This window comes from Musa acuminata, chromosome BXJ1-6, assembly GCF_036884655.1.
Source record: "Musa acuminata AAA Group cultivar baxijiao chromosome BXJ1-6, Cavendish_Baxijiao_AAA, whole genome shotgun sequence".
Lineage (NCBI taxonomy): Eukaryota > Viridiplantae > Streptophyta > Magnoliopsida > Zingiberales > Musaceae > Musa > Musa acuminata.
The window spans coordinates 20354605-20375928 of record NC_088332.1 but is presented as its reverse complement, the minus strand read 5'-3'; the positions used below and the strand labels follow the sequence as shown (position 1 = coordinate 20375928).

At 40.8% G+C, this 21324-nt stretch overlaps 2 protein-coding genes across 2 annotated transcripts; one reads left to right on the top strand and one right to left on the bottom strand.

Annotated features, from left to right (window-relative positions):
- The first annotated feature begins 4776 nt into the window (after positions 1-4776).
- On the top strand, positions 4777-6063 carry LOC103988688 (protein SHORT-ROOT-like). Its single transcript, XM_009407298.3, has one exon. It carries the CDS (start codon positions 4777-4779, stop codon positions 5980-5982), a length of 1206 nt encoding a protein of 401 aa, XP_009405573.2. The 3' UTR covers positions 5983-6063.
- A 2624-nt stretch (positions 6064-8687) lies between these two features.
- LOC135676611 (uncharacterized) lies at positions 8688-15265 on the bottom strand. The gene is made up of 12 exons (XM_065187979.1): positions 15111-15265; positions 14973-15028; positions 14815-14848; positions 13748-13846; positions 13469-13617; positions 13291-13329; positions 13117-13209; positions 12931-13029; positions 12653-12754; positions 12152-12235; positions 11810-11875; positions 8688-9053 (listed from the first exon to the last, which is right to left on the bottom strand). Exons 1-12 carry the CDS (start codon positions 15184-15186, stop codon positions 8967-8969), a joined length of 984 nt encoding a protein of 327 aa, XP_065044051.1. The 5' UTR covers positions 15187-15265; the 3' UTR covers positions 8688-8966.
- Between the last annotated feature and the right edge of the window lie 6059 nt (positions 15266-21324).

Genomic DNA, 21324 nt, shown 5'->3' with positions numbered 1-21324 from the left:
TGAAATTCTTTACTTTGATGTTGAAAATTTCTATGATGTTGTGATCTCTTTAAATGATGAGCATGTTATCATACAATGACACACTATTGTGTTTACCTTGATGCTGAAAATTTCTATAATGATTATGATCTCTATTATTGAGAAGTTTTAATCATATATGATGCAATATCGGATTCTTAACTTTTGAGTGCTACAAACACTAATGATATTACATCATGCAAGTAGTGATGAAAGGCTATGACGAAATATTTTATAAATGCATGAAGTGTTTATACATTTAAATATCTTGATGTTTAATATATGGAAGTCATTGACAAATTCATCTCTCACGGATTTTACTCTTATGAATTTTTAATATGAAATGGATTTGATGTAATGCTCTTCTCACTATGAAGTTTTATTGTGAATTTTTAAATATTGATAACATTTAATGATAATAACTTTTGAGTGTGAAACTTGCTTAAATTTTTACCACACTTGCATTGTTGAATTGTTCTCCTTTTTGTTGATGATAAAGGGGGAAGAAATAATATCAAAATGTGGTAAATTGATAACAAATGTATTCAATGTATTTCATCATATATACTTGAAATGTTTGCTTGATAAATTTCTTTCATTATGATATCTAGAGCTTAACTTGTAATTTTACAATTGATATCTTACCATAAAATGATGAATTGCTATATTTGTCATCTTTCATATTTGAAATATCATGCTTGAAAATGGATATCATGCCTTGACATCATTTTGAGAATGTTTGATCATGATAGGAATCATGATGTGCATGTTGATAAGTTTAATGAACTTATCTTATCAGGTAGTTTCTTGAATTCAAAGGCCTTAAACTCAAGAATATCTTTTCTCAAGTATGACATATAGATAGGGAGAGTTAAAGTTAACTCCGTCATCAATTGATTATCATCATCAAAAAGGGGGAGATTATTGAATCTCGGATTTTGATGATGAAGTCAATTGTAAATTATTTGATCTAATCTATACGTTGAGAAAAGTGTACAAGATTAACTACGATAGTAGTAAGACATAAAGCAGGTGTTGTGCTAGAGTTAAGATCGAGATCTCGTTGGGAGTTTAAGAGTTCGTCAGAAGTCCGGACGTTCATCAGAAGTTTTACCGGAACCAACCGAGAAGTCCATGAGCTTGCCAAAGAAGCTCATCGGAACTCACCAAGAAGATCGTCGTAAAGTCCAAGAGCTTGCCGGGAGTCCACCAGAGCATTACCAAGCGTCGGATGTTCGCCAGAAGCTCGTCGGAAGAGCAATTGACATACCAGAATAAGAGTGGTTTAGATTATGTCTTAGTAATTGTAGTTAGACAGTAGATTAAGTTAGAATTGGGAGGTAATCCCACTAACTTAATTAAGGGACAATTGGGCCCTTAATAGGGCTGAATTGGGCCAGATTGAGTAACCCATTCAACACCTAAAAGCTTAGCCAGCGATGGCACCGCTTGAGAGACTCAGTCTCCCATGTGGTCTAGGCAGTAGTATCGTCGACAGTAAATGCTGCCAGTGGTGAGACCACCCCTTTCAGGCGGTAGTACCACTAGAGCTCGGTCTTTGAGCTCTATCAAGCAGTGGTACCACCTAGTGTCAGGTGTCAGGCAATAGTACTGCCTAGTAATGATGGTGGTACAGCCAGTACCCTAAAAATCTAGGATGAAACACTTTTTGACTCCATTTTTGAAAGTCATTGGGGCCTATAAAAATCTCATCCTTTTCTGTATGAAAGAGCACGGAAGCTATTGACATAATCTTGAGTTCTTAAGCCTTAAAGTGTTGTAAAAGTGAAGAGTTCTCCTCCTTCATCTCTTGGCCTTCGCCTATTGAAGGAAGGCCTTTAGTGAACGCCGGAGATCTCGTCAGAGGAGGAATCCGAAAGTGGATGTAGTTCACATTGACCGAACCACTCTAAATTCTGGTTTGCTTTTCATTTATGCAATTTATATTACTGCAAATCTCCTTAGTCCTGTCTTGCACTTTTACGAAAGCTTTCAAATTCATATTCTCTCCAAAACGGATTGAATCGAAAACATTTTCATCGAAATCAGTATTAATCGAAACAAATATTTTTCTAAAATCGGAAAAGTTTTCCGCTGCACTAATTCACCCCCCCTCTTAGTGCCACTCTTGATCCTAACATATGTCTGGACTATGTTGAGCCAAGTGAAAGGCTCAAACAGTGACCCAATAGGTGGCACCATCGTTGCACAATCTCTGAGATAGTGTCAGGCAGTGGTACTGCCCAATGATAGTGTCAGGCAATGGTACCGCCCAGACATAGACTTCCAGACAGTATTACCATCCAGTGTCAATGCTGTAGGCAGTGGTACCGCTAGGACTCAAGAAACCCAAGATGATATCTTTTTAGGCTCCAAGTTTGAATCCACTTGAGGCAAGCATAAATATCCCTCTCATCCTTGATTAACTTACACAAGCACTGAGAACTTAAAGTGAGAAAACGTTGTAGAAATTACTTGAGAGATCCCCTCCTCTAGCTTAAATTTAGAATTTTGTTTAGAGAGGAGTGAGTGCTTGTAAAAAGTTGTCTCCTAAACCTGTAAAAAGGAGAAGAGGGGTGTAAAGTAGTTGGTCTTCGCCCATTAAAGGAAGACCATTAGTGGATGCCAGTGACATCGACGAAAGAGGAATCGGGAGTGGATGTAGGTCACGACGACTGAACCACTATAAAATCGGTTTGCATTTCTTTTTGAGCAATTTACTTTTACTGTAAACTGTTTTACCTTCTTATTGCTTTCACTACACTCCCTTATGCTTTCAAGTTAATATCTTTCTGAAACTGGTTTAATTGAAATGAAAGATTTACGAAATCAACGTTTTTACCACTGCACTAATTCACCCCTCCCCCCCCCACCTCTAATGCCGACTTGTTCCTAACACCCCCTTCTCTTAGTGCCGACTCGTTCTTAGCAGTAGTGACAAAGACAACAACCACCCATAGGCTTGTGAGAATGAGCACGTGATCGCTAGTCAAAAGAACTAAACTCGTCTTGCACTGCCAACCGTTGTCGAAAGAACTAAACTCACTTGCACTACCAATAGTTATTTAAAGAACTAAACTCATCATAATTAAAATAAATCATATTGATCAATTTTATAATTAAGGATATAAATAAAAAATTCTTAATTTTATAAGGATAAAACTATAATTTTGCTAACCTCATGTTAGATGTAATTATGACTTTTTTGCTGACAGAATTATCAAAATGATAAAAGGTATTAATAAAATACATAAGATCAAAACTGTAATTTGATTCTAAGTGCGGGCGGTTGTCACCCATTCTCACTTACCTATAGTACCTATAGGTTAGTTGATAGGAAAAGAGGAGAAAGAAACTTTAGTTCAAATCGATAGAGATTTTTCATATCCAAATATTTTGTCCTTACTAATCTAATAAAGTTATTTTCCGTTAGTATTAAAAGATATGTATTATAAATTTGATCTATTATTTTTTTAATTTTAATCTTTACATAAAAAATTTTTCATGCTTATAGGTTTCTCACTCTATCACCCTTTCTAGGTCACTAAAACTATTTCTTTTGCTCAGCGGTAATGGGCATTATAAACCTGGTGCGCCAAACAAAGCATCCGTGGGAAGAGCAGTGCCAAGCCTTTTGATTGCCACCAGCAGCACTTAGGTAATGTAGCTCCTGCCACAGTGAGAGATGATGGTTGCCGCGGTGCAATTAATTGCAGGATGTTTCTTGCATGCTCAACATGGTAGCGGTCTCTCCTTCCTCCCAAGATGTGATCTTTGTGAGATCAAAAATTTAATGGCAGAAGGAAGCAAAAGAGGTTTGGTCTTGTCCTCTTCTGAAGCTTCATCACTCGAACAACTAATGTTGAGATACCTTTGCACTTTGGCTTTGTCAGTCTTTTGATGGCTTCGTTTGCTTGTTTGCATTTATTTAATTTGTCTCAGCTCCATCTACTCGAAAACATCGTTTGGACAAGACATAAAACCTGAAGAAGATTACAAGAGCATAGAAAGAGACATCTTTTGATTGCTTCTCTGTATGCGTTTCTATTGCTAGGTTTGAGGACCTAAGAAGGATCGATGTAACTTTAAATGGATTTGAGCTAACATCTGAAAATAATATATATATCTTTTCCTCTCTGGTGCGCACAAAAGATAAGAACTTTAACCAACAAAAAGATGGATTCCGCAGGTGGCCAATGCTTTGAGCCTGCGTAGAGATGCTTTTGCCTTATGTGTGAATGCCACATAGCTGCTCGATCCAAACAGAAACGCCACAGCTTCCCACAAAAGACGATGAACAAGATGCTGCAGGTGAGATGCTATTGCATAAGAATTTTAATGAACTGCATCATCCACAGTTTCATCATTTCTGCAAATAATGCGACACTACAAACTTCATACAGTTGCTAACCAGTAATAATTACGATGTTGTAGCTTCTTTTATATGCGAAGCTGGCAATTACTTGTCATGAGATTAATAATGATGAGACATCACTTGCTACTATCGATCGTTTACCTTCGAATCTGAAGTCGATAAGCAGACACACTGTTGGATTGTCATCATGACAATGACTTGATTAAAATAGGATTTGCTCCATACAGATCGGGTGATGAACTTAGCTTATCCTCTCATTTCATTTCTATCTATCTTTTTCCCCAAGACATGAAACCTTCACATGGATATCCCAGTTCACTCTCCATAGCCACCTCCTTATTGCATGATCCCCAGGAATCAGTCATCTGATCGATCAGATAACAATGCAGAATCCACATCCTCACCACCGTCAGGCATCTGCTAGCTGCTTGCTGGAGCTCGACGATCCGGATGCCACCGAGAAGTGGGCCGCGGAACTCCTTCGAGAGTGTGCGAGGGCCATATCCGAGAAAGATTCAGGTAAGATTCATCGCCTGTTGTGGATGTTGAATGAGCTCGCATCCCCCTACGGAGATTGCGAGCAGAAGCTTGCATCGTATTTCCTGCAAGCTCTCTTCTGCAAAGCAACTGAGTCGGGAGAGCGTTGCTACAAGACGTCCCTCTCGGTGGCAGAGATGAGCCACTCTTTCGAGTCCACGAGGAAGGTCATCCTCCAGTTTCAAGAGGTAAGCCCTTGGACAACGTTCGGTCACGCAGCATCCAATGGCGCAATCTTGGAGGCTTTGGAAGGAGAAGCCAAGCTTCACATAATCGATATCAGCAACACCTACTGCACTCAATGGCCGACGTTACTGGAGGCCTTGGCCACCCGAAACGACGATAGTCCGCACTTGAGGCTGACAGTGGTTGCGACGGCCGGCGTCGGCGGATTCGTCATGGACGAGATAGGGCAGAGAATGGGGAAGTTTGCGAGGTTGATGGGAGTGCCATTTGAGTTCCGTGTGATACGTGATTTGTCGAGGCTAGATGAGCTGAGAGAAGAGGAATTAGGGTTGCGAGAGGGGGAGGCCGTCGCAGTGAACTGCATCGGGGCCCTGCGACGTGTGGGCGTCGAACAGAGGCAAGCCTTCATACGTATGCTGCGCACGTTACGCCCTCGGGTGGTCACCGTGGTGGAGGAAGAGGCTGACTTCACCAGTTGCAGCGGCGAGTTTGCCGTGTGCTTCGACCAGTGCTTGCGGTTCTACACCACGTACTTGGAGACGCTCGAGGAGAGCTTTCCGCCCACCAGCAACGAGAGATTGGCACTGGAAAGGGAGTGCTCCAGGAGTATTCTTAGAGTTCTCGCTTGTGATGGTGATGGGGTTGGAGACTGTGAGAGGAGGGAGAAAGGGAGCCAGTGGTGCGGAAGACTAATCGAGGCCTTCTCATCCAACAGCTTCAGCGACGATGTCGTCGACGATCTGAAGGCGTTGCTGAAGAGGTATCGGGCAGGGTGGTCGCTCATGCCGGCCGAAGGAGATGCCTCAGGCCTCTACTTGACGTGGAAGCAGCAACCAGTGGTGTGGGCTTGTGCTTGGAAGCCTTAGAACCAGGTTGATCTTCTTCGACGAATCTCCTTCTCTGATTACTCTCTTTCTTAAGATCCTTATTCCCATCCTCTTATGTTTGAACTCTGAAGTATCTGTTGTGATTTTTTTCCCTGCAAGTTTTTGGGCTTTCATCTCCATTTTTGCAGTTTTAGATTGGATGTAGGAGCCGAAAAGCAGGTTCCTGTGGTTGGAATAAAATACTATTCCATCTAGCTTCACAGGAATAGTATATATATATATATATATATATATATATATATATAAACAAAATCTCTTGCAAGCATCATATTCCACTAGAAACTGAACAGAACTGAACCTCCAAGATGCAGCAGCTCTTGTTCTTCAAATGAACATGAGCAAGGATCAAATTCCATGGAATAATGACATGACCCGTGAATTTGCAACTCCTCTGTTGTCTTCTTCCACATGTGCGGTGTTTGTTATCTTAACACATCATTTGCATTCGGACAAAAGAATTGTTTGAGCTCATTAGTGGCTACAACCGAGTGACATCAGGGAAAAGGGCAAGGCATGGTCTTCTCAGCAACCATGGTGGGCTTTAGCGTGTGGTAAAAGAAGTGGCTTATGTGCCTTTTGAATCAGACATGCAGATGTTGCTGTGGTCCACATTTAGTGGGATTTAGATAAAGCTTTTGTTAAAGCATTCCACTGCTGCTTCTTCCTTGCCCGACCCGACCAATCACTTGTCGCTCGATGCCAGCTGCTGGTGGTCGAGTTGCACTTGGCCACATGTTGAAGAAGAGTGTGGAGAAAGTGAGCTAGCTAGAATTTTGAAGGACATGCAGCCAGCCATAAGGAAGATTGACAACATGATTAATGTTGATTTAAGATGATGTAGGGAGGGTTTTAGTAGGAGGAACTCTAGTTCTGAGGGAAGGAGCCATCCATCCATCCCTGAACTCATGCAAACAATATAACCCATCAATAGAATGTTTCCCTACAAGAATCCTACTTCTCTAGAACTACTCATCCCTTGGATCATGCAAAAAAAAAAAACAAATAAACATATCAGCAATAAAAACTTCCCTCACTGGATTTACAGTTAAGAGAGATTTCAGCAAAAGCTTTAGTTCCGAGGGATTTAGCAAAAAGGACACCAATGGATTTAGCAACAACTCCAGCTCTCAGGGAATTAAGGAGAACAGACATTACTGAGAGTGATAACAACATACTTCGACAACTAGCAAAACCTGTGGCTGTGCGGGATGAAGACAGGCTTAAATAAGAAGCTTGGTGCATAAATCAGATCGAAACAGAGGGTAGCTTGGATAGAACGTGTGAACACAGAAGAGAACACGAGAGTTCTTTTTTCCCTCTAAATTATTGCTGTACTTTGCTTTAGCAGTCATGATCATTTTTTTCTTTTGTAGGCCACTAGGGAAGCTTTGACATGAAAGCGCCCAAAATGAGTAGTAATTCGTCAAAAATCAGATCGATCCAAGTCTCTCATTTGTGTGCGAGCAAGCAGTAATCTATCTGCTCTTCTTTTTGGGGACACTCATGTCGCAATCGTAGGCCTGTTGGAGACTAACAAGACGTCAACTTTGGAAAAGTACACAATGTTGGCCTCATGCTTTACATCAACGTGGATCCTATCCTGTTGCCATACATAGGTCACAGGATTACTCTTATTTTCACTAGTTGGAGGTACTATGTATTCCTGTTTTGGATTCTTTTTTAGTATCAGTGGAGTGGATTCTCTTTTGACTTGTTGGAAGGAAATTCATCTTTTAAAAAAAGGCCCCCTTTGACGACAAAATCCAACTGAATTCCATATTGTGATTTGAAAGTTCAACACAAAGCTTTTTTTTATTTTTTTATTTTTTTTAATGAACACCAATTCAGTCTTCAGATCAATTTTGACATGCTTTTGGAGGACCACAACAGTCTTCATCCCAAAAAGAGTTTGTTAATACATGGTTATTGTCCGACGAAACAAGGATGAATTCATATGCTTCAAACAATAATAAAGTGTGACTAGGTAACTTCCTGATAGATAGCCAACCAGGTTGAAGATCTTGAATGAGATTTATGAGCCATTTTTCCTGAAAAGTTTGCTGTCACATTGATGGAACAATCTGTTGTTTCAGAATCCCACCCCGATGATGATGGCTTCTGAGAACACCTGCAAGTATCAAGAGACTGACTTCAAGGTTTTAATCCTCCCGTATCAGTAATCCTGTATGGAGAATGCTCTCTAGCTCGTAAACCATTTCCTGAACTCGTGAAGAGATTTTATGAGATCATGCATGCAAAACTGAGTTGTAATCTCATCAGGCATCGATTTTGTTTGTTCCGATTGCAAGTATATTTTGTTCTTGTCGGCATATGAATCATGTTTCGACAACTTGTCAAATCAAAGATCATTCTGAGGTCAAAAGTGTGGTAAAGGGGCATTTCTTCTCATCTTTTGGAATGTGGATTCTTAGAACCATCATAATTTGGAGATGTCACAGAAAGAAACACATCATTACTCACAAGAAATTGCAAACAGATCTCCATTTTCCATTTCATTGTAAAATATGCAGTGTATTAGAGAAGTTTATGACACAGCAATTATACTTTCTTCTTTTGCGTATAGCTTCTCACATCAAGTATTACTCATAAATTGGGTCCTTTTTTTCTTTTTTTTTAATTGCACCTCAAAAATTCCCATAAGCTATTACCATCGGACTGCAAACTACAATAATGACTTGCTAATTACTTGCAAATTCTGTGGAACTCACGCAACTTATAACATTGTTACAAAAGCCTACATGATTTGGACCTTCAGACGGTGCATGATTTTAGACCTTAGAACATTTCGATGTCATTGTTCTGATCATACAGACGTATGATTTCTTAATTTGGGAGAACAAGCACACAATTCTGGCAAAACAATGAGTTACTGGATCTAATGCAATTTGCTTTGTCCATGCTCCTCAATCTTCAAGAATCTGACTCGTGAAGCGGAGACAACATCATGCTGATTTCTTATGACCAAACAGCAAACTCCAACTGTATGCGCTTCTCTTGCTTGCTGCGGCATCCAGCCGGTTTGCACCAATCTAGGAGACCAGTAAATCAAGAAGAAATTAGACCTCAAAATTTTCTACAGCGTCTGATGCATAAAATAGCAAGTGAATCATGATGATAATTTTTGGTTCCTTCTCTAGACCATATTTGGAAGGCAGTAATAGCCAACTGATTCACAATTTATACTAAACCATAATTATGTAAAACCTTACAAAAGCAAGCTTTTGAATACACTCTAGGGTTGCATTTGACAACATTAATTTCAAAGTGCCAACTGACGAACAATTTTTCTAGGAAACCTGCGCCATATGTTTTTTTTTCCAAACCTTTGTGTTCCAAAAAATTAGTTTTGCTTTCAATTCTAATATACAAATAGCCGCCAAAAAATTAGTTTTATAACTTCACAGTGATCCGACATGCAAGGAAAAGACTATTATAGTGGCCGATTGGAAAATGCCAAACAGTGTAGATCTTGCATGCATCTTTCATCAGACTATTCTCGAGTAACAAATTAAGAATATTGACCCAAGTCACTAATTAAAGATTGTGATCCACATTATTGTTATCCTCTAGCTTTAACTAGTTCATTGTTATTAACAAAGGGTACTTAAGTTACTGAAATGTAAAGAAATGGACATGAGTGATAAGTAAGATTCTATCATTGTATACATGGGCTAGCCAAAGTATTTGAAGAACCCTAATGGAAAAGAAGATTATAGATATACAAACGATACACAATTATGTGGATCTTTCCCAATCTGAGAAAGTAACAGAAAGGATATCTACAATTACCAAGTCCAAAATGATCAAACAATCAAGTGAAAATCAACTTATAGCTCAAAAAATGAACGAGTTAATGTTGCTTTGCCGAATGCAAGGGTCATGTACTGCATGTCCATACATGATGGAAATTGCATTTGTTGAAATAATCTATTAGTGACAAAGTTCTTCAACATCAAAAATGAATCCGACAGCATTAGAGAGAAGGATAATAATGGGGATTGTGGATATCAGAGTCATTCAATGTAATTCAATTCATACTTCACATCTCATCAAATTACATCTTGTGGTTTAACTTTTTGTGAAGGTAACACATTCCAGGCAATACCATAACAGTAATATGAGGAACTAAAGTCAATTACATTGAACCTTTTTAACATCAACATGATTTACTAGCTCAGATGAAAATGAGTTCCTAGAAGAAATTGGTAGATTTAGAATCAGAAGCAACAGTGACACTTATGGCTAAGAGCTTGAACAGATTCAAGGATAGTAACCATGTTTCTCACTCTATTGCACAACCAATTCAAGGTCTATTTTTCTGTTAAAATCTCAAGATACAGTATCAAGCTTAAGATTCATTTCCTCCTCTGATAACATGTTGAATATAAAAAAATCATAATAGTTGGTTCAGGAAAATTAGATGGAAAAAGAGTAGAAATTTGGATCAGATACTAAACGGATGGTCAACAAATGGGGAGAAATAGCCATGATGGAATCGGAGAACCAAACAAATGAAAATATTTAAGTTCATGAGTTGCCTTGTTGTCCAGTATTTTTTGAACCAGAAAGTAATTTGTTGATCTTTTTTCCCAACTGAGGAAGTTCGAAAGTTTCTAGCTACACAATTGAGCACATAGAGATGCATTGAAATCTATTTTGGGGTAATTTGATAGAAAAACAAAATGCAACATTTCCAGCAGGTATTGAAGTCAGAAACAGAGAAACAACTCTAATTAGAGCGGTAAGGTCCCGTTGAGTTCTTACGAAGATTTTGATCTATTCCATTACATACAAATTACCGAAAATATATAAGAAAATATCTGTTATTGTAGCTTGCACATCTCCAAAGAACCAGCAAGGCACCAGTTATGCAAACTATGTTTAATTTAGTGTTGCAAGCTATGATACTTCACTAAAAATGATCTATTATGATATGCAGATTAAGCATGTCCATTCCTGTTGTATGAAAAAGAAAAGACAACAATGTGCAAGATATTAATTGAACATGTTCACTCATACTCCATGAGAAAGATCAGAGCAGAATACGTTTATCTTAAAGGAAGCAAAATAACAGTGATCAAATAAACCATAAGCAATGAAGAAAGGGTCTCCCGATCAATACAGAAAGGAAGAATAGGTCTCCCAACAGATATAGGAAAGACACCACATGAAAACCCATAGATAAGTGTTATCAATGGAAGGTATAGAACAGAAGGAGAGTGTAAGCGAAAATTTATTGCAACAAGATCAATAAAGGACAAACAGCAGAACCTGGTTTGAAAAGAAAATTTCCCACACATAAAATAGGTTAAACACTGTGTAAACTTCAACCAATAAAGACAATTCAAAAACCCAAATTGATATAGTTTTTTTATGTTAAGAAGACTCTTTAAAATAATTTTATCCTTCTCATGATATTAATTCAACTTGAATTATCAAATAAAACCTTATGTAAGCGTGTTTATATTTTAGTTAAACTCTTTGAACACTTGTCTAGAAATACACTAGGAGAGTACAAAAAGGCACAACAATATATGAAACAGTTCTGAATATTTGTTGCCCTCCATCAAAATATGTGGATTGACTACAAATGTATAAACTAATATAAATTAGTTTAAGTAGCGGCCTCCAATAAATGCTTTATCTGTCAGCTAAGAGACTTGGTAGGTGAACTACAAATGCAATGAATCTTTTTTTTTAAAGAATGCAATGTAAATAACAGCACAAGACTGGAGATTGTGAAGGTAATAGCATATTTGAAATCTAGATGAGTAAACGATGATACCAGGTCCATAAACCAATATCCAATGGTCGGCATGTACTGTACCAAGTACATAACAAAAAGCACAGGCTGCATGAGAAAGCACAAAGGTTGGTAAAAATGTACAAATAAGAAGGAAAAATAATTAAATATTAAGTAAAACTAGGGAACAAGAGAAAACTCTGGCAGGAATTTTTAAAGTTCATTAAAGCGTAAATATCTTCAATAGCTGACCCCAACAGTATTAAGCAGAATGTTTGAAGTTACATTTCAAAAAAGACTACTTCTTTGTCTGAAGATACAAAAACAACCCATGGTTCACAGAAACCAAAAGCGACCCTTTCCAAAGGTCAGCAAGGAAATTACCTGATATGATATCCAGGCTTCCTTTAGCCCATGGGTTGCGGCAACAATTATCAGCTCAGCACATCTTTCTGCTGGCACACGCTTCTATCAAACATGAAAAGCACCAAATGAAGAAAAATTATGGTCCAATAAAACAAGTCATCTAAAGAAGTTAAAAAGTTCATCAACAAGAACCTTGCATACTAATTCCTAAATTTTTTATTGGTACCTAAATCTTGGAACAGATTTTTACATAAACCCTCATAATAACAAAGACTAATGCAAATCCACCCCCACTTTATGAAACACTACAACTGTTCCAAATGACAACACGATCTTTACATGATCCAGTTTCAATAAAGCCAGTTTCAAAGCACCAGGGATTCAGTTATAGAAACAATTTATGACAAGCATTTTCTTACAATGATGAAAAAGTATAGTATTGTACAGAGTTCATCCTTATGCTTTTGAAGACATTTTCACTAGCACACAAATGGAAGGAACAGAACAACACAAACAAACCTCCAAAGATCTACTTTTTCCTGATGAACTTGTTTCAGAAGTTTTTGATGTTTCAATTGGCCCAGGGCAGACAATGGTCACCTTAATCCCTTCCTGGCATAGCTACAATCATAAAACAAAAATTGATAATATTATTAATAATAGTAATAATATAATCAGCACAAATAGAAGCTGTAAGCAGCTTTGTTTCGTCACAAGGAGATTGTGTCAGTTAGATTAAGAACTTGGGCAACAGATGCTAGGTCTCCACCTGAAATTGCAGTATATGAATAACACACCTCAGAACGTAGAGAATGGAAATATCCATTTAGAGCATGCTTGGAAGCAGAGTATAAAGCTTGGCCTGGTGAAGGACACTTTCCAGCTGCACTACTCACCTACAAGTAAACCATCATCAGAAACCAAGGGGGTAGCAAAACCAAGAAGTTTTTAATCCCAGTAACAAAATTCACCATCCATCATACCACAACAAAATGGCCTCTCCCTCTTTTAAGCATGTAAGGTGCCAGAAGGCGAGTGAGAGTTATTGTCCCTAAGACATTTATGTTCATCGTGGCCTAAATGACAACAAAAATCAAATGTAATGGCATTCCGTAGTGACATCAGGAAATTGAGAAAATATGACAACTTTGTAATACCCGAAGTCCTTCCTCGGTTTCATCCAAAGCTTTTCTTTTCTGCAACAATGTAGATAAACCAATTGCTAAATACATATCAATGCACCGAAATTCAGAATATAAGTTGAATTATTAATACATGCTTGAAAAAGGATTATTCCCTGCATAAGCACTACAAGACGTGGCAATATTTCCTTACAGGCCGTTCAAAGGCTGCATTGTGGACCATATAATCAACTCCAGCACTAGAAAACAAAGATTCTGCCTTATATACTGATTCTTTGAGAGATTCTTCACCAGATGCCAAATCCATAGGCAACACTTCAACTCTACTAGCAGGATATTTACCTTAATACAAAAAGAATGGATAAAGCATAAGGTCAGTTCAAGTATCATAGTGTGATTGTTTCTGGATTTAGCTTTATTATTTGTCAAAGGGAATCCAAAAGTTATAAATACATGATATCTGAACACTTACTGATGATTTCAGATTTGACCCGCTCAAGCTCCACTGCATTACGAGCAGAAAGTATCACCTTTGCTCCTAAATTGGTGAATTGATTTGCAAGGATTTCCCCTTAAAGTGAAAAAACTATGTTATGTCTCTTGTATCAAAGTAGATTGCTATATACTTAGGGTGATATATCATGGAAATCAGACACAATAATAATATCAATACAAGACGAGCTTATGAAATTATCATGAGATTCTTACCGTATTTCTAACTATGAAATCAGACCATATTATTTAATTACCACACATAAAATATCTTTAGCACTACCTTAAAAGAAGGTGAAATCTCGTCTCCCCTAAATTTTTTGTACTAATCAAAGAAATAGTTGTCATCTTACATCCATGCCAAAATATACAAGTAGATGTTGGCCAATAAAAGTACTATTTACCATATGGTCATGTAAGATTCTTATTCAGAATGCAACGAATCTGGGAGTAACTTCATAAGCGTGACAGACAACAATGTTGAAACTAATTTCAGGCAACTGCCTCAAAATTTAAAGGTCAATGTCCACTACAGTAAATACAATTTCGTTTTATCTGGAAATCCTGATAAGAAATCTATCATAGAGTAAATACATGTAACTTCTCGATAGGAACTTCAATATATGCTGTAGATAACATTAAAGGTTCCACCAGACAGATGTACGGTATGAAGTTTAGTATTTCTGTGAATCAAACAGGTTAAATACCTTATTCAACAATTCTAATTTGGCTACGTCATCATTAAGTTCTTTAAATGATAAAATTTTCATGTTTTGTTTTAGGACATCAGCATTTAGTCAGGTTCTATGAAAGACTTTTGTCCTTGAATAAAGGATAAAAGAGGCATCTACTAAATCATGTAATTAGGGTAAATCTCAAGCAATTAATTAGTGGAACGAAACTATATAGAGAAAAAGAAAATACTAGCACAAAGGTTTTATCTTATTCCTCGATCAACATATGAAGTTGAGAGAGTACATCCGGTAACACTAATCCTCCCACAAAGAGATAAGGTAAATTAACAAAGAAAGAAAGAAATCTACTCACCAATTCCACGGCTTGCGCCCGTAATCCACACAACCTAAGAATAACCAACATCACCCACACTCAAAAACCAATCGAACATTTAAAATAATAAGAATCATCATCACCACAAACAAGTCGGCTGATATTAGAGAACAAAATATATTTACGGTCGCAATCACCTTGCCTTCCACTTCATCGCGCTTCGGCGCACCCCTCGATGTCAACGTAAAATCCCCTGAAAACACAAGTGAAAAAGGATCTGAGTTCTCAGAAAAGGGCAAGGCTAAGAAAGATTGAATCAGGACTGCAGAATCGACCATCTGCGGTGGCGAATTTGACGAGGAAAACCACGAGGCCGGCGAGGAGGAGAGCGGCTGCGACGACACCCAGCATTGTTGTTGCGGTGGGGAGTTTACCGAGGAAAACCACGCCCCGACCTCAGTTTCGTAGTCGGGTAGCAGCAGAAGCCAGAGAATAAATATGACGCTCGCATAGTTTGACGACGGAACGGATTCGGGTCGGTGTAGTATCCGAATCCGATAATTTTGTAGATCCAAATGAGCATCAGTTGGTACCTTCAATCTTCCGATCGGATTCAGACAAATTAAGTTTAGGTATCGGGTTGCTGGTCAATCCTAATGGATAAAAGAAATTTGATCAGTGCGATGATAATTTATGGTATTAGTTAATAATCCTAATAAAAACACTTATTGTTGCGGGAAACAACTTTGAGCCGTGGCCTCAGGGCCGACGCGGCTCGGTTCGGGTCCGGAAGACGGGGATCTCCCTAGGGGCGCTCCTCAAGCCCTCTGAGGAGGTCGGGGGCGGTGTCCGATCGGGACGGTGTAGTCGTCTCTGCCTGCGAGACCGACGGGGACCTTCGGCTTCGCACCTGCACAAAGGTCGGGCCGGGGTACTCGACCCGACCCCTCCGACGATCAAGTTAGAGGAAGATGTGAAGGGGGTTTCAAGAGAATAAGTGTTTTTGTCTCTGTCCCCCTCTTTCTGATGAATAAGAGGGTATTTATAGGGAAGCTTACTGCTATTTGATGTGCCCACCTGCAGGAGGCAGGCTGATAGCGTTTGACATAGGCGCTAGCGTGGCGTAAAGAACCGCGCCTGAGTAGGCGTTAATGCGCCTCGGTCGGTGTTCCGATTCGGTTGACCGAGTGCAATCACGCCGATCGAGGCGTGAGGCGTCGGTTGACGTCAGCCAAGTCTTATCGTAATTACTATCCTCATCATATTCCCCTCCGGAAAGAAGCTATGCGTCGGACGTTGTAACGGGAGTCCGAGGCATGGCTTAAGCTTTCAGACGGGCTGGCCGCGTAGGTGTGTCTCAGGGCCAGGGGTCGAGGTGCCGAGGTACCGAGGAGCACGACGCAGGCGGGCTGGCCGCGCAGGCATGATCTCGGAAAGCATGGAGCCGAGGAGCACGACGCAGGCGGGCTGGCTGCGCAGGTGTGTCTCGGGAACATGGAGCCAAGGAGCACGACGCAGGCGGGTTGGCCGTGCAGGTGTGTCTCGGGGAGCATGGGGCCGAGGAGCACGACGCAGGCGGGCAGGCCATGCAGGTGTGGTCTCAGGCATCATGCGGTCGAGGATCACGATGCAGGCAAGCAGACCGCGCAGGTGTGGTCTCGAGGGTCATGCGGCCGAGTAGCACGACGCACGCGGGCAGACCGCGCAGGCGTGGTTTCGGGCACCATGCGGCCGAGTATCACGACGTAGGCGGGCAGCGACCGAGGGACACGGCTCAGGCGGGCAGGCCGCGCTGAGGTGGACTCGGCGGTCTGTGGCCGAGGAGCTCGGCGCAGGCAGGATGCGGCCGAGGGACACGGCTCAGGCGGGCAGGCCGCGCTGAGGTGGACTCAAGTAGTCTACGGTCGAGTCGTGTAAAGTCAAAGGGGTTTAAGCTGGGGCCAACCGCGAGCCGAGAGGGGGTCAGGTAGATACTGAACCTTCGCTCAGAAGAGACTGAGGCAGGGCTTAGATTTCTTTTCATGAGGACTACATCGGGTAGCCATCGCGGGTGCTTGGCTTCTCTTATGGAGCCCGCGGTCGGAGGTCATCCCTTCTCCTCACGGCCGCCCAGGCCTCGGCTGTGATGTACCGGTTAGCCCGCTGGAGAATCTCTAGCACCGTAGTGGGAGGTCGCTCTGCGAGGGACCAGAGGAATCTAGAAGGTCGCAGACCTATCACAAACGCCTGCACTAACAGAGAGGGGTGAGTGTCCGGCAAGCCCCGGATTTGCGTGGCAAAGCGATCCACAAAATGTGAGAGGGGCTCATCCTCCCTTTGTTTGAGTATGAGGAATAGTGCTGCAGAGGGCTTTGGCCGTGCATAGGCTACGAAGTGGAGCTCGAAGTCATTGGCGAGCTGGGCGAAGGAAGTGATCGTTCCGGTCTTCAAGCCGCCATACCACGCGTGGGCCAGCCCTCTCAGAGTGGTAGGAAACACTCTGCACATCAGGGCATCAGAGGTTCCGTATAGCGCCATTTGGGCACGAAAAGCAGCTACATGGTCCGCTGGGTCAGTGGAGCCATGGTAAGCGTCCAGAGAGGGGAGCTGGAAGTCCGGGGGGACTGTCAGATCCCGTATCTTGGGTGAGAAGGGAGACCCTCGGTGTGCGTCCTCCTCGAGCTCTCCCTTGGGCCTACGAATCTCTTCTTGCACCTCATCGAGTCGCTGGCTGACAAAGCGCAACTGGGCCCGCAGGGAGTCCGAAGAGAGTACCTCGGGGTCCGGGCGGCCGCTCGGGTTTGTCATCACTGGATCCCCGAGTGGGGCCGGTCGGACCTGAGGCGAAGTGGGGGGCTCCGGTAGTGTCAAATGGGCTCGAACGGGCGCCTCGCGTAGTGGTTCGGGCGGGTGCGCCGAATGCGAAACGAGCGGGATAATGGTTTGCACCATTTCCATCAGAGCTCGCACTTGACGAGCGAGGTCCTGAAAGGCCTCGGGTGACACGGGCGTTGAGTCGGCTGGGGCGCCGTCGGGTGGCGACAAGCCCGGGTCATTGAATATTTGCCAGTATCGTTCGGAGGTCGTGGCGGGGTGTTCGTCATGATGATCTCCTTGCGGGGGATGTTCCCCCCGAGGCTTCGGTCGGGTGTGACCTCTCAGCCGCGGGCTCATCTGAGCCGCTCGGGTGATCATCCGACATTCCGGGCCCTCCTTCTAGCGCCAAACTATTGCGGGAAACAACTTTGAGCCGTGGCCTCGGGGCCGACGCGGCTCGGTTCGGGTCCGGAAGACGGGGATCTCCCTAGGGGCGCTCCTCGAGCCCTCTAAGGAGGTCGGGGGGGGTGTTCGATCGGGACGGTGTAGTCGTCTCTGCCTGCGGGACCGACGGGGACCTTCGGCTTCGCACCTGCACAAAGGTCGGGCCGGGGTGCTCGGCTCGACCCCTCCGATGATCAAGTTGAAGGAAGATGTGAAGGGGGTTTCAAGAGAAGAAGTGTTTTTGTCTCTGTCCCCCTCTTTCTGATGAACGAGAGGGTATTTATAGGGAAGCTTACTGCTGTTTGATGTGTCCGCCTGCAGGAGGCAAGCTGATAGTGTCTGACATGGGCGCTGGCGTGGCGTGAAGAATCGCGCCTGAGTAGGCGTTAATGCGCCTCGGCCGATGTTCCGGTTCGGTTGACCGAGTGCAGTCGCGCCGATCGAGGCGTGAGGCGTCGGCTGACGTCAGCCGAGTCTTATCGTAATTACTATCCTCATCACTTATGTTGGATGGAATAAAAAAAAAAATCAGCCTCAAATTATTTTTTTTTTTTAAATTAAAAAAAACAAGAACTAATCAAAAGACCCAATTCATCTAAAGGATCACTAACCCAAACCTTATTATATTTAATATCTCACGCAAATCTGACTAGCCAATTTATTTCATAAAAAAAATATGAAATCTCAAAAATATTGAGATTGAGAGCCCTTCGAGAAGAGATATTATTCCTTCCGAGCAACCAATCAACTTCTGGTTAATATAGCCTTGTAAAATTTGATATCCCTGTTCTCCACATACCTATACAAAAAAGATAACAACCACAGTAATATCATTAGTATTATAACCCCAAAAATCATCATAAATTTAATTTAAATTATCTATTATTTGATTGTTCTCATCTAATACCCCTAAGACTATCCGAAGATTTGATTAAGTACAGGCGCCACAATAAGATTTTGGAAGGAAACCACAACTCTACAAATCAACATGTTAAGCCTGAGCTAATGGTTATATTAATAAGCTTCATTCTAGTCTTCCGAAGAACCCTAAAGCCTAATAGTAATCAAGACTCGATAGATTGAGGTATTACTGCTATCATTACCCTTCTCAGACAAACATGCCCCCTCATTCCACAAAAAAAAAAATTAAAATTGAATAGAAAATCGATCCCTTAAGAACATCCAAAAATAAACGATAAAATATATGCTTAACACATTCATTTTATGTAATTTTCTTAGCCTGAAGAGAAAACTTTTGAAGATCTAAATCATAGATGCCAAGACCACTACAAGTAACAATGTTGCATGAAATCAAATAAATACCTCGAGTTTGAACCCTTTTTTACCACAAACCTCTAATAATATAATTAATCTTATTAAGAACCATGTTAGACATCCACAAAATATTCGAAACAAAGTTAATGAGCACCAAATGACTAAGGGGTTTTTTCAAGAAAGAAGCCTAGCTCTAACGTTTTGCACTATGGATTCATAAACTGTGGAAGGAGATAGATCTATGAGAAAAGATATAATATCAAAAATATATAAAAAGGAAATCTACCCTCCTTGATACAAAACCGATTGTAAATTTTATCCCAATCGGTGGATCTTGAAAATTTGATCTCAGATTTATGAGTGTTGATCTTTAAATTATTGATGCAAAAATGATTATATAAGATTTTTAGTTTGTCTAAAGAAATAGAAGAATATCATCAACGTACGTACATTAGGTGGGAAAGCTTAAAGGGTCTCTTGAAAGATAGGGGAGTAAGAGTGTTATCTAATATGCTGGGTTAAGGAAGAAAGTAAGGATTTGAGAAACTAAAATAAACAAGTATGAGGATTGAGGATCTCATTATCCAATCCCCCTTTTATCCTTCAAACCAAGAGAGGCATTGTTATTGATCAAGTAAAAGAAATTTGGTATGGAGATATAAGTAAATAACCAATCAATAAATTTCTCAAAAAAACTAAAAAGTTGATTGCTCCTTGTTGGGCTGATAGCCCATATTCAGCCCACAGCCCACACCCCCTCTTAACCCAACCCTAATTAAGATTAGGGGGGTGTGGTGGCTACGTTTTAGAAGCAGAAAAAGGCTATAAAAAGGCAGCAACGAGGCAGATCTTGAGGGCCATGAGATTCCAAAGAGAAGAAGGAGAACAAGACAGAAAAGGAAGAGAAAGAAAAGGAAGAAGACAAGGACAACGCAGAGAGACTGTTCTTAATCATCTAGCAGTGTTCTAATCTCAGGTTAGATCAAATCTATAGTTGACTCTTGCTGTGATTACTTGGGGAGGTTTTAGATATTGTGGGCAGTGACATGATCCTTGTATCCCAATTATTCTCTTGTGGTTGTTGCTAGGGTTTTGGGCAAGAGATTGAGATTTGTATATTCATTATTCTCATAGTGGATTATCTCTAGTTTGTCCCGTGGTTTTTACCCTTCACATTGAAGGGGTTTTCCACATATATCTTGGTGTTCTGTTTGATTGTGTTTCCATTTTATTCCGCTGCGTATTATGGTCTTCTAGTATTTGTTCATATACAAAGGTTATTCCTCTTTATATCCCCATCAACTGGTATCAGAGCGGGATTTTGGTGATTTAATTTTTGTATTTAAACATGGAGGCCAGTAATATTTCTCGCATGATTAGTTTGAATAGAAATAATTGGATGATATGGAAACCAAGAATGGAAGATCTCTTGTATTGCAAAGATTTATATGAACCTTTGCAGAGGGATAGTGCAAAACCTACAACTATGACAGATGATGAGTGGAAGAGGTTAGATCGAAAAACAATTGGGTTTATTAGACAATGGCTTGATGATAGTGTCTTTCATCATGTTTCTACTGAAATTTCTGCATATTCTCTTTATAAAAAATTGGAAAGTCTCTATGAAAGAAAAACAGCTGGCAATAAAGCTTTTTTGATCAGAAAACTTGTGAACCTAAAATAGAGAGAGGGTGCTTCTATTGCTGAGCATTTGAATGAAATGCAAAGTATTACTAACCAGTTATCCTCTATGAAAATGTCTCTTGATGATGAGTTGCAGGCATTGTTACTTCTCAGTTCATTACTAGAAAGTTGGGAGACACTGGTGGTTTCCCTTAGTAATTCTACGCCAGATGGTATTGTCACTATGAGTCAAGTAACAAGCAGTTTGTTGAATGTGGAGTTGAGAAGAAAGAGTTCGGCAACATCTCAGAATGATTCACAGGCACTTATCTCAGAGAACAAAGGAAGGTCAAAGTCTAGAAGCAGTTCACGTATGAGTAGGAGCAAGTCAAGATCAAGAAAAGATATTGT

Coding starts and splice junctions, on each gene's coding strand:
- LOC103988688 (XM_009407298.3), top strand. CDS start 4,777: ATGCAGAATCCACATCCTCACCACCGTCAGGCATCTGCTAGCTGCTTG.
- LOC135676611 (XM_065187979.1), bottom strand. CDS start 15,186: ATGCTGGGTGTCGTCGCAGCCGCTCTCCTCCTCGCCGGCCTCGTGGTT. Junction 12,755..12,930: donor TCCATTCTCTACGTTCTGAG/GTGTGTTATTCA, acceptor TTATGATTGTAG/CTATGCCAGGAAGGGATTAA. Junction 11,876..12,151: donor AAGCCTGGATATCATATCAG/GTAATTTCCTTG, acceptor TTTCTCATGCAG/CCTGTGCTTTTTGTTATGTA.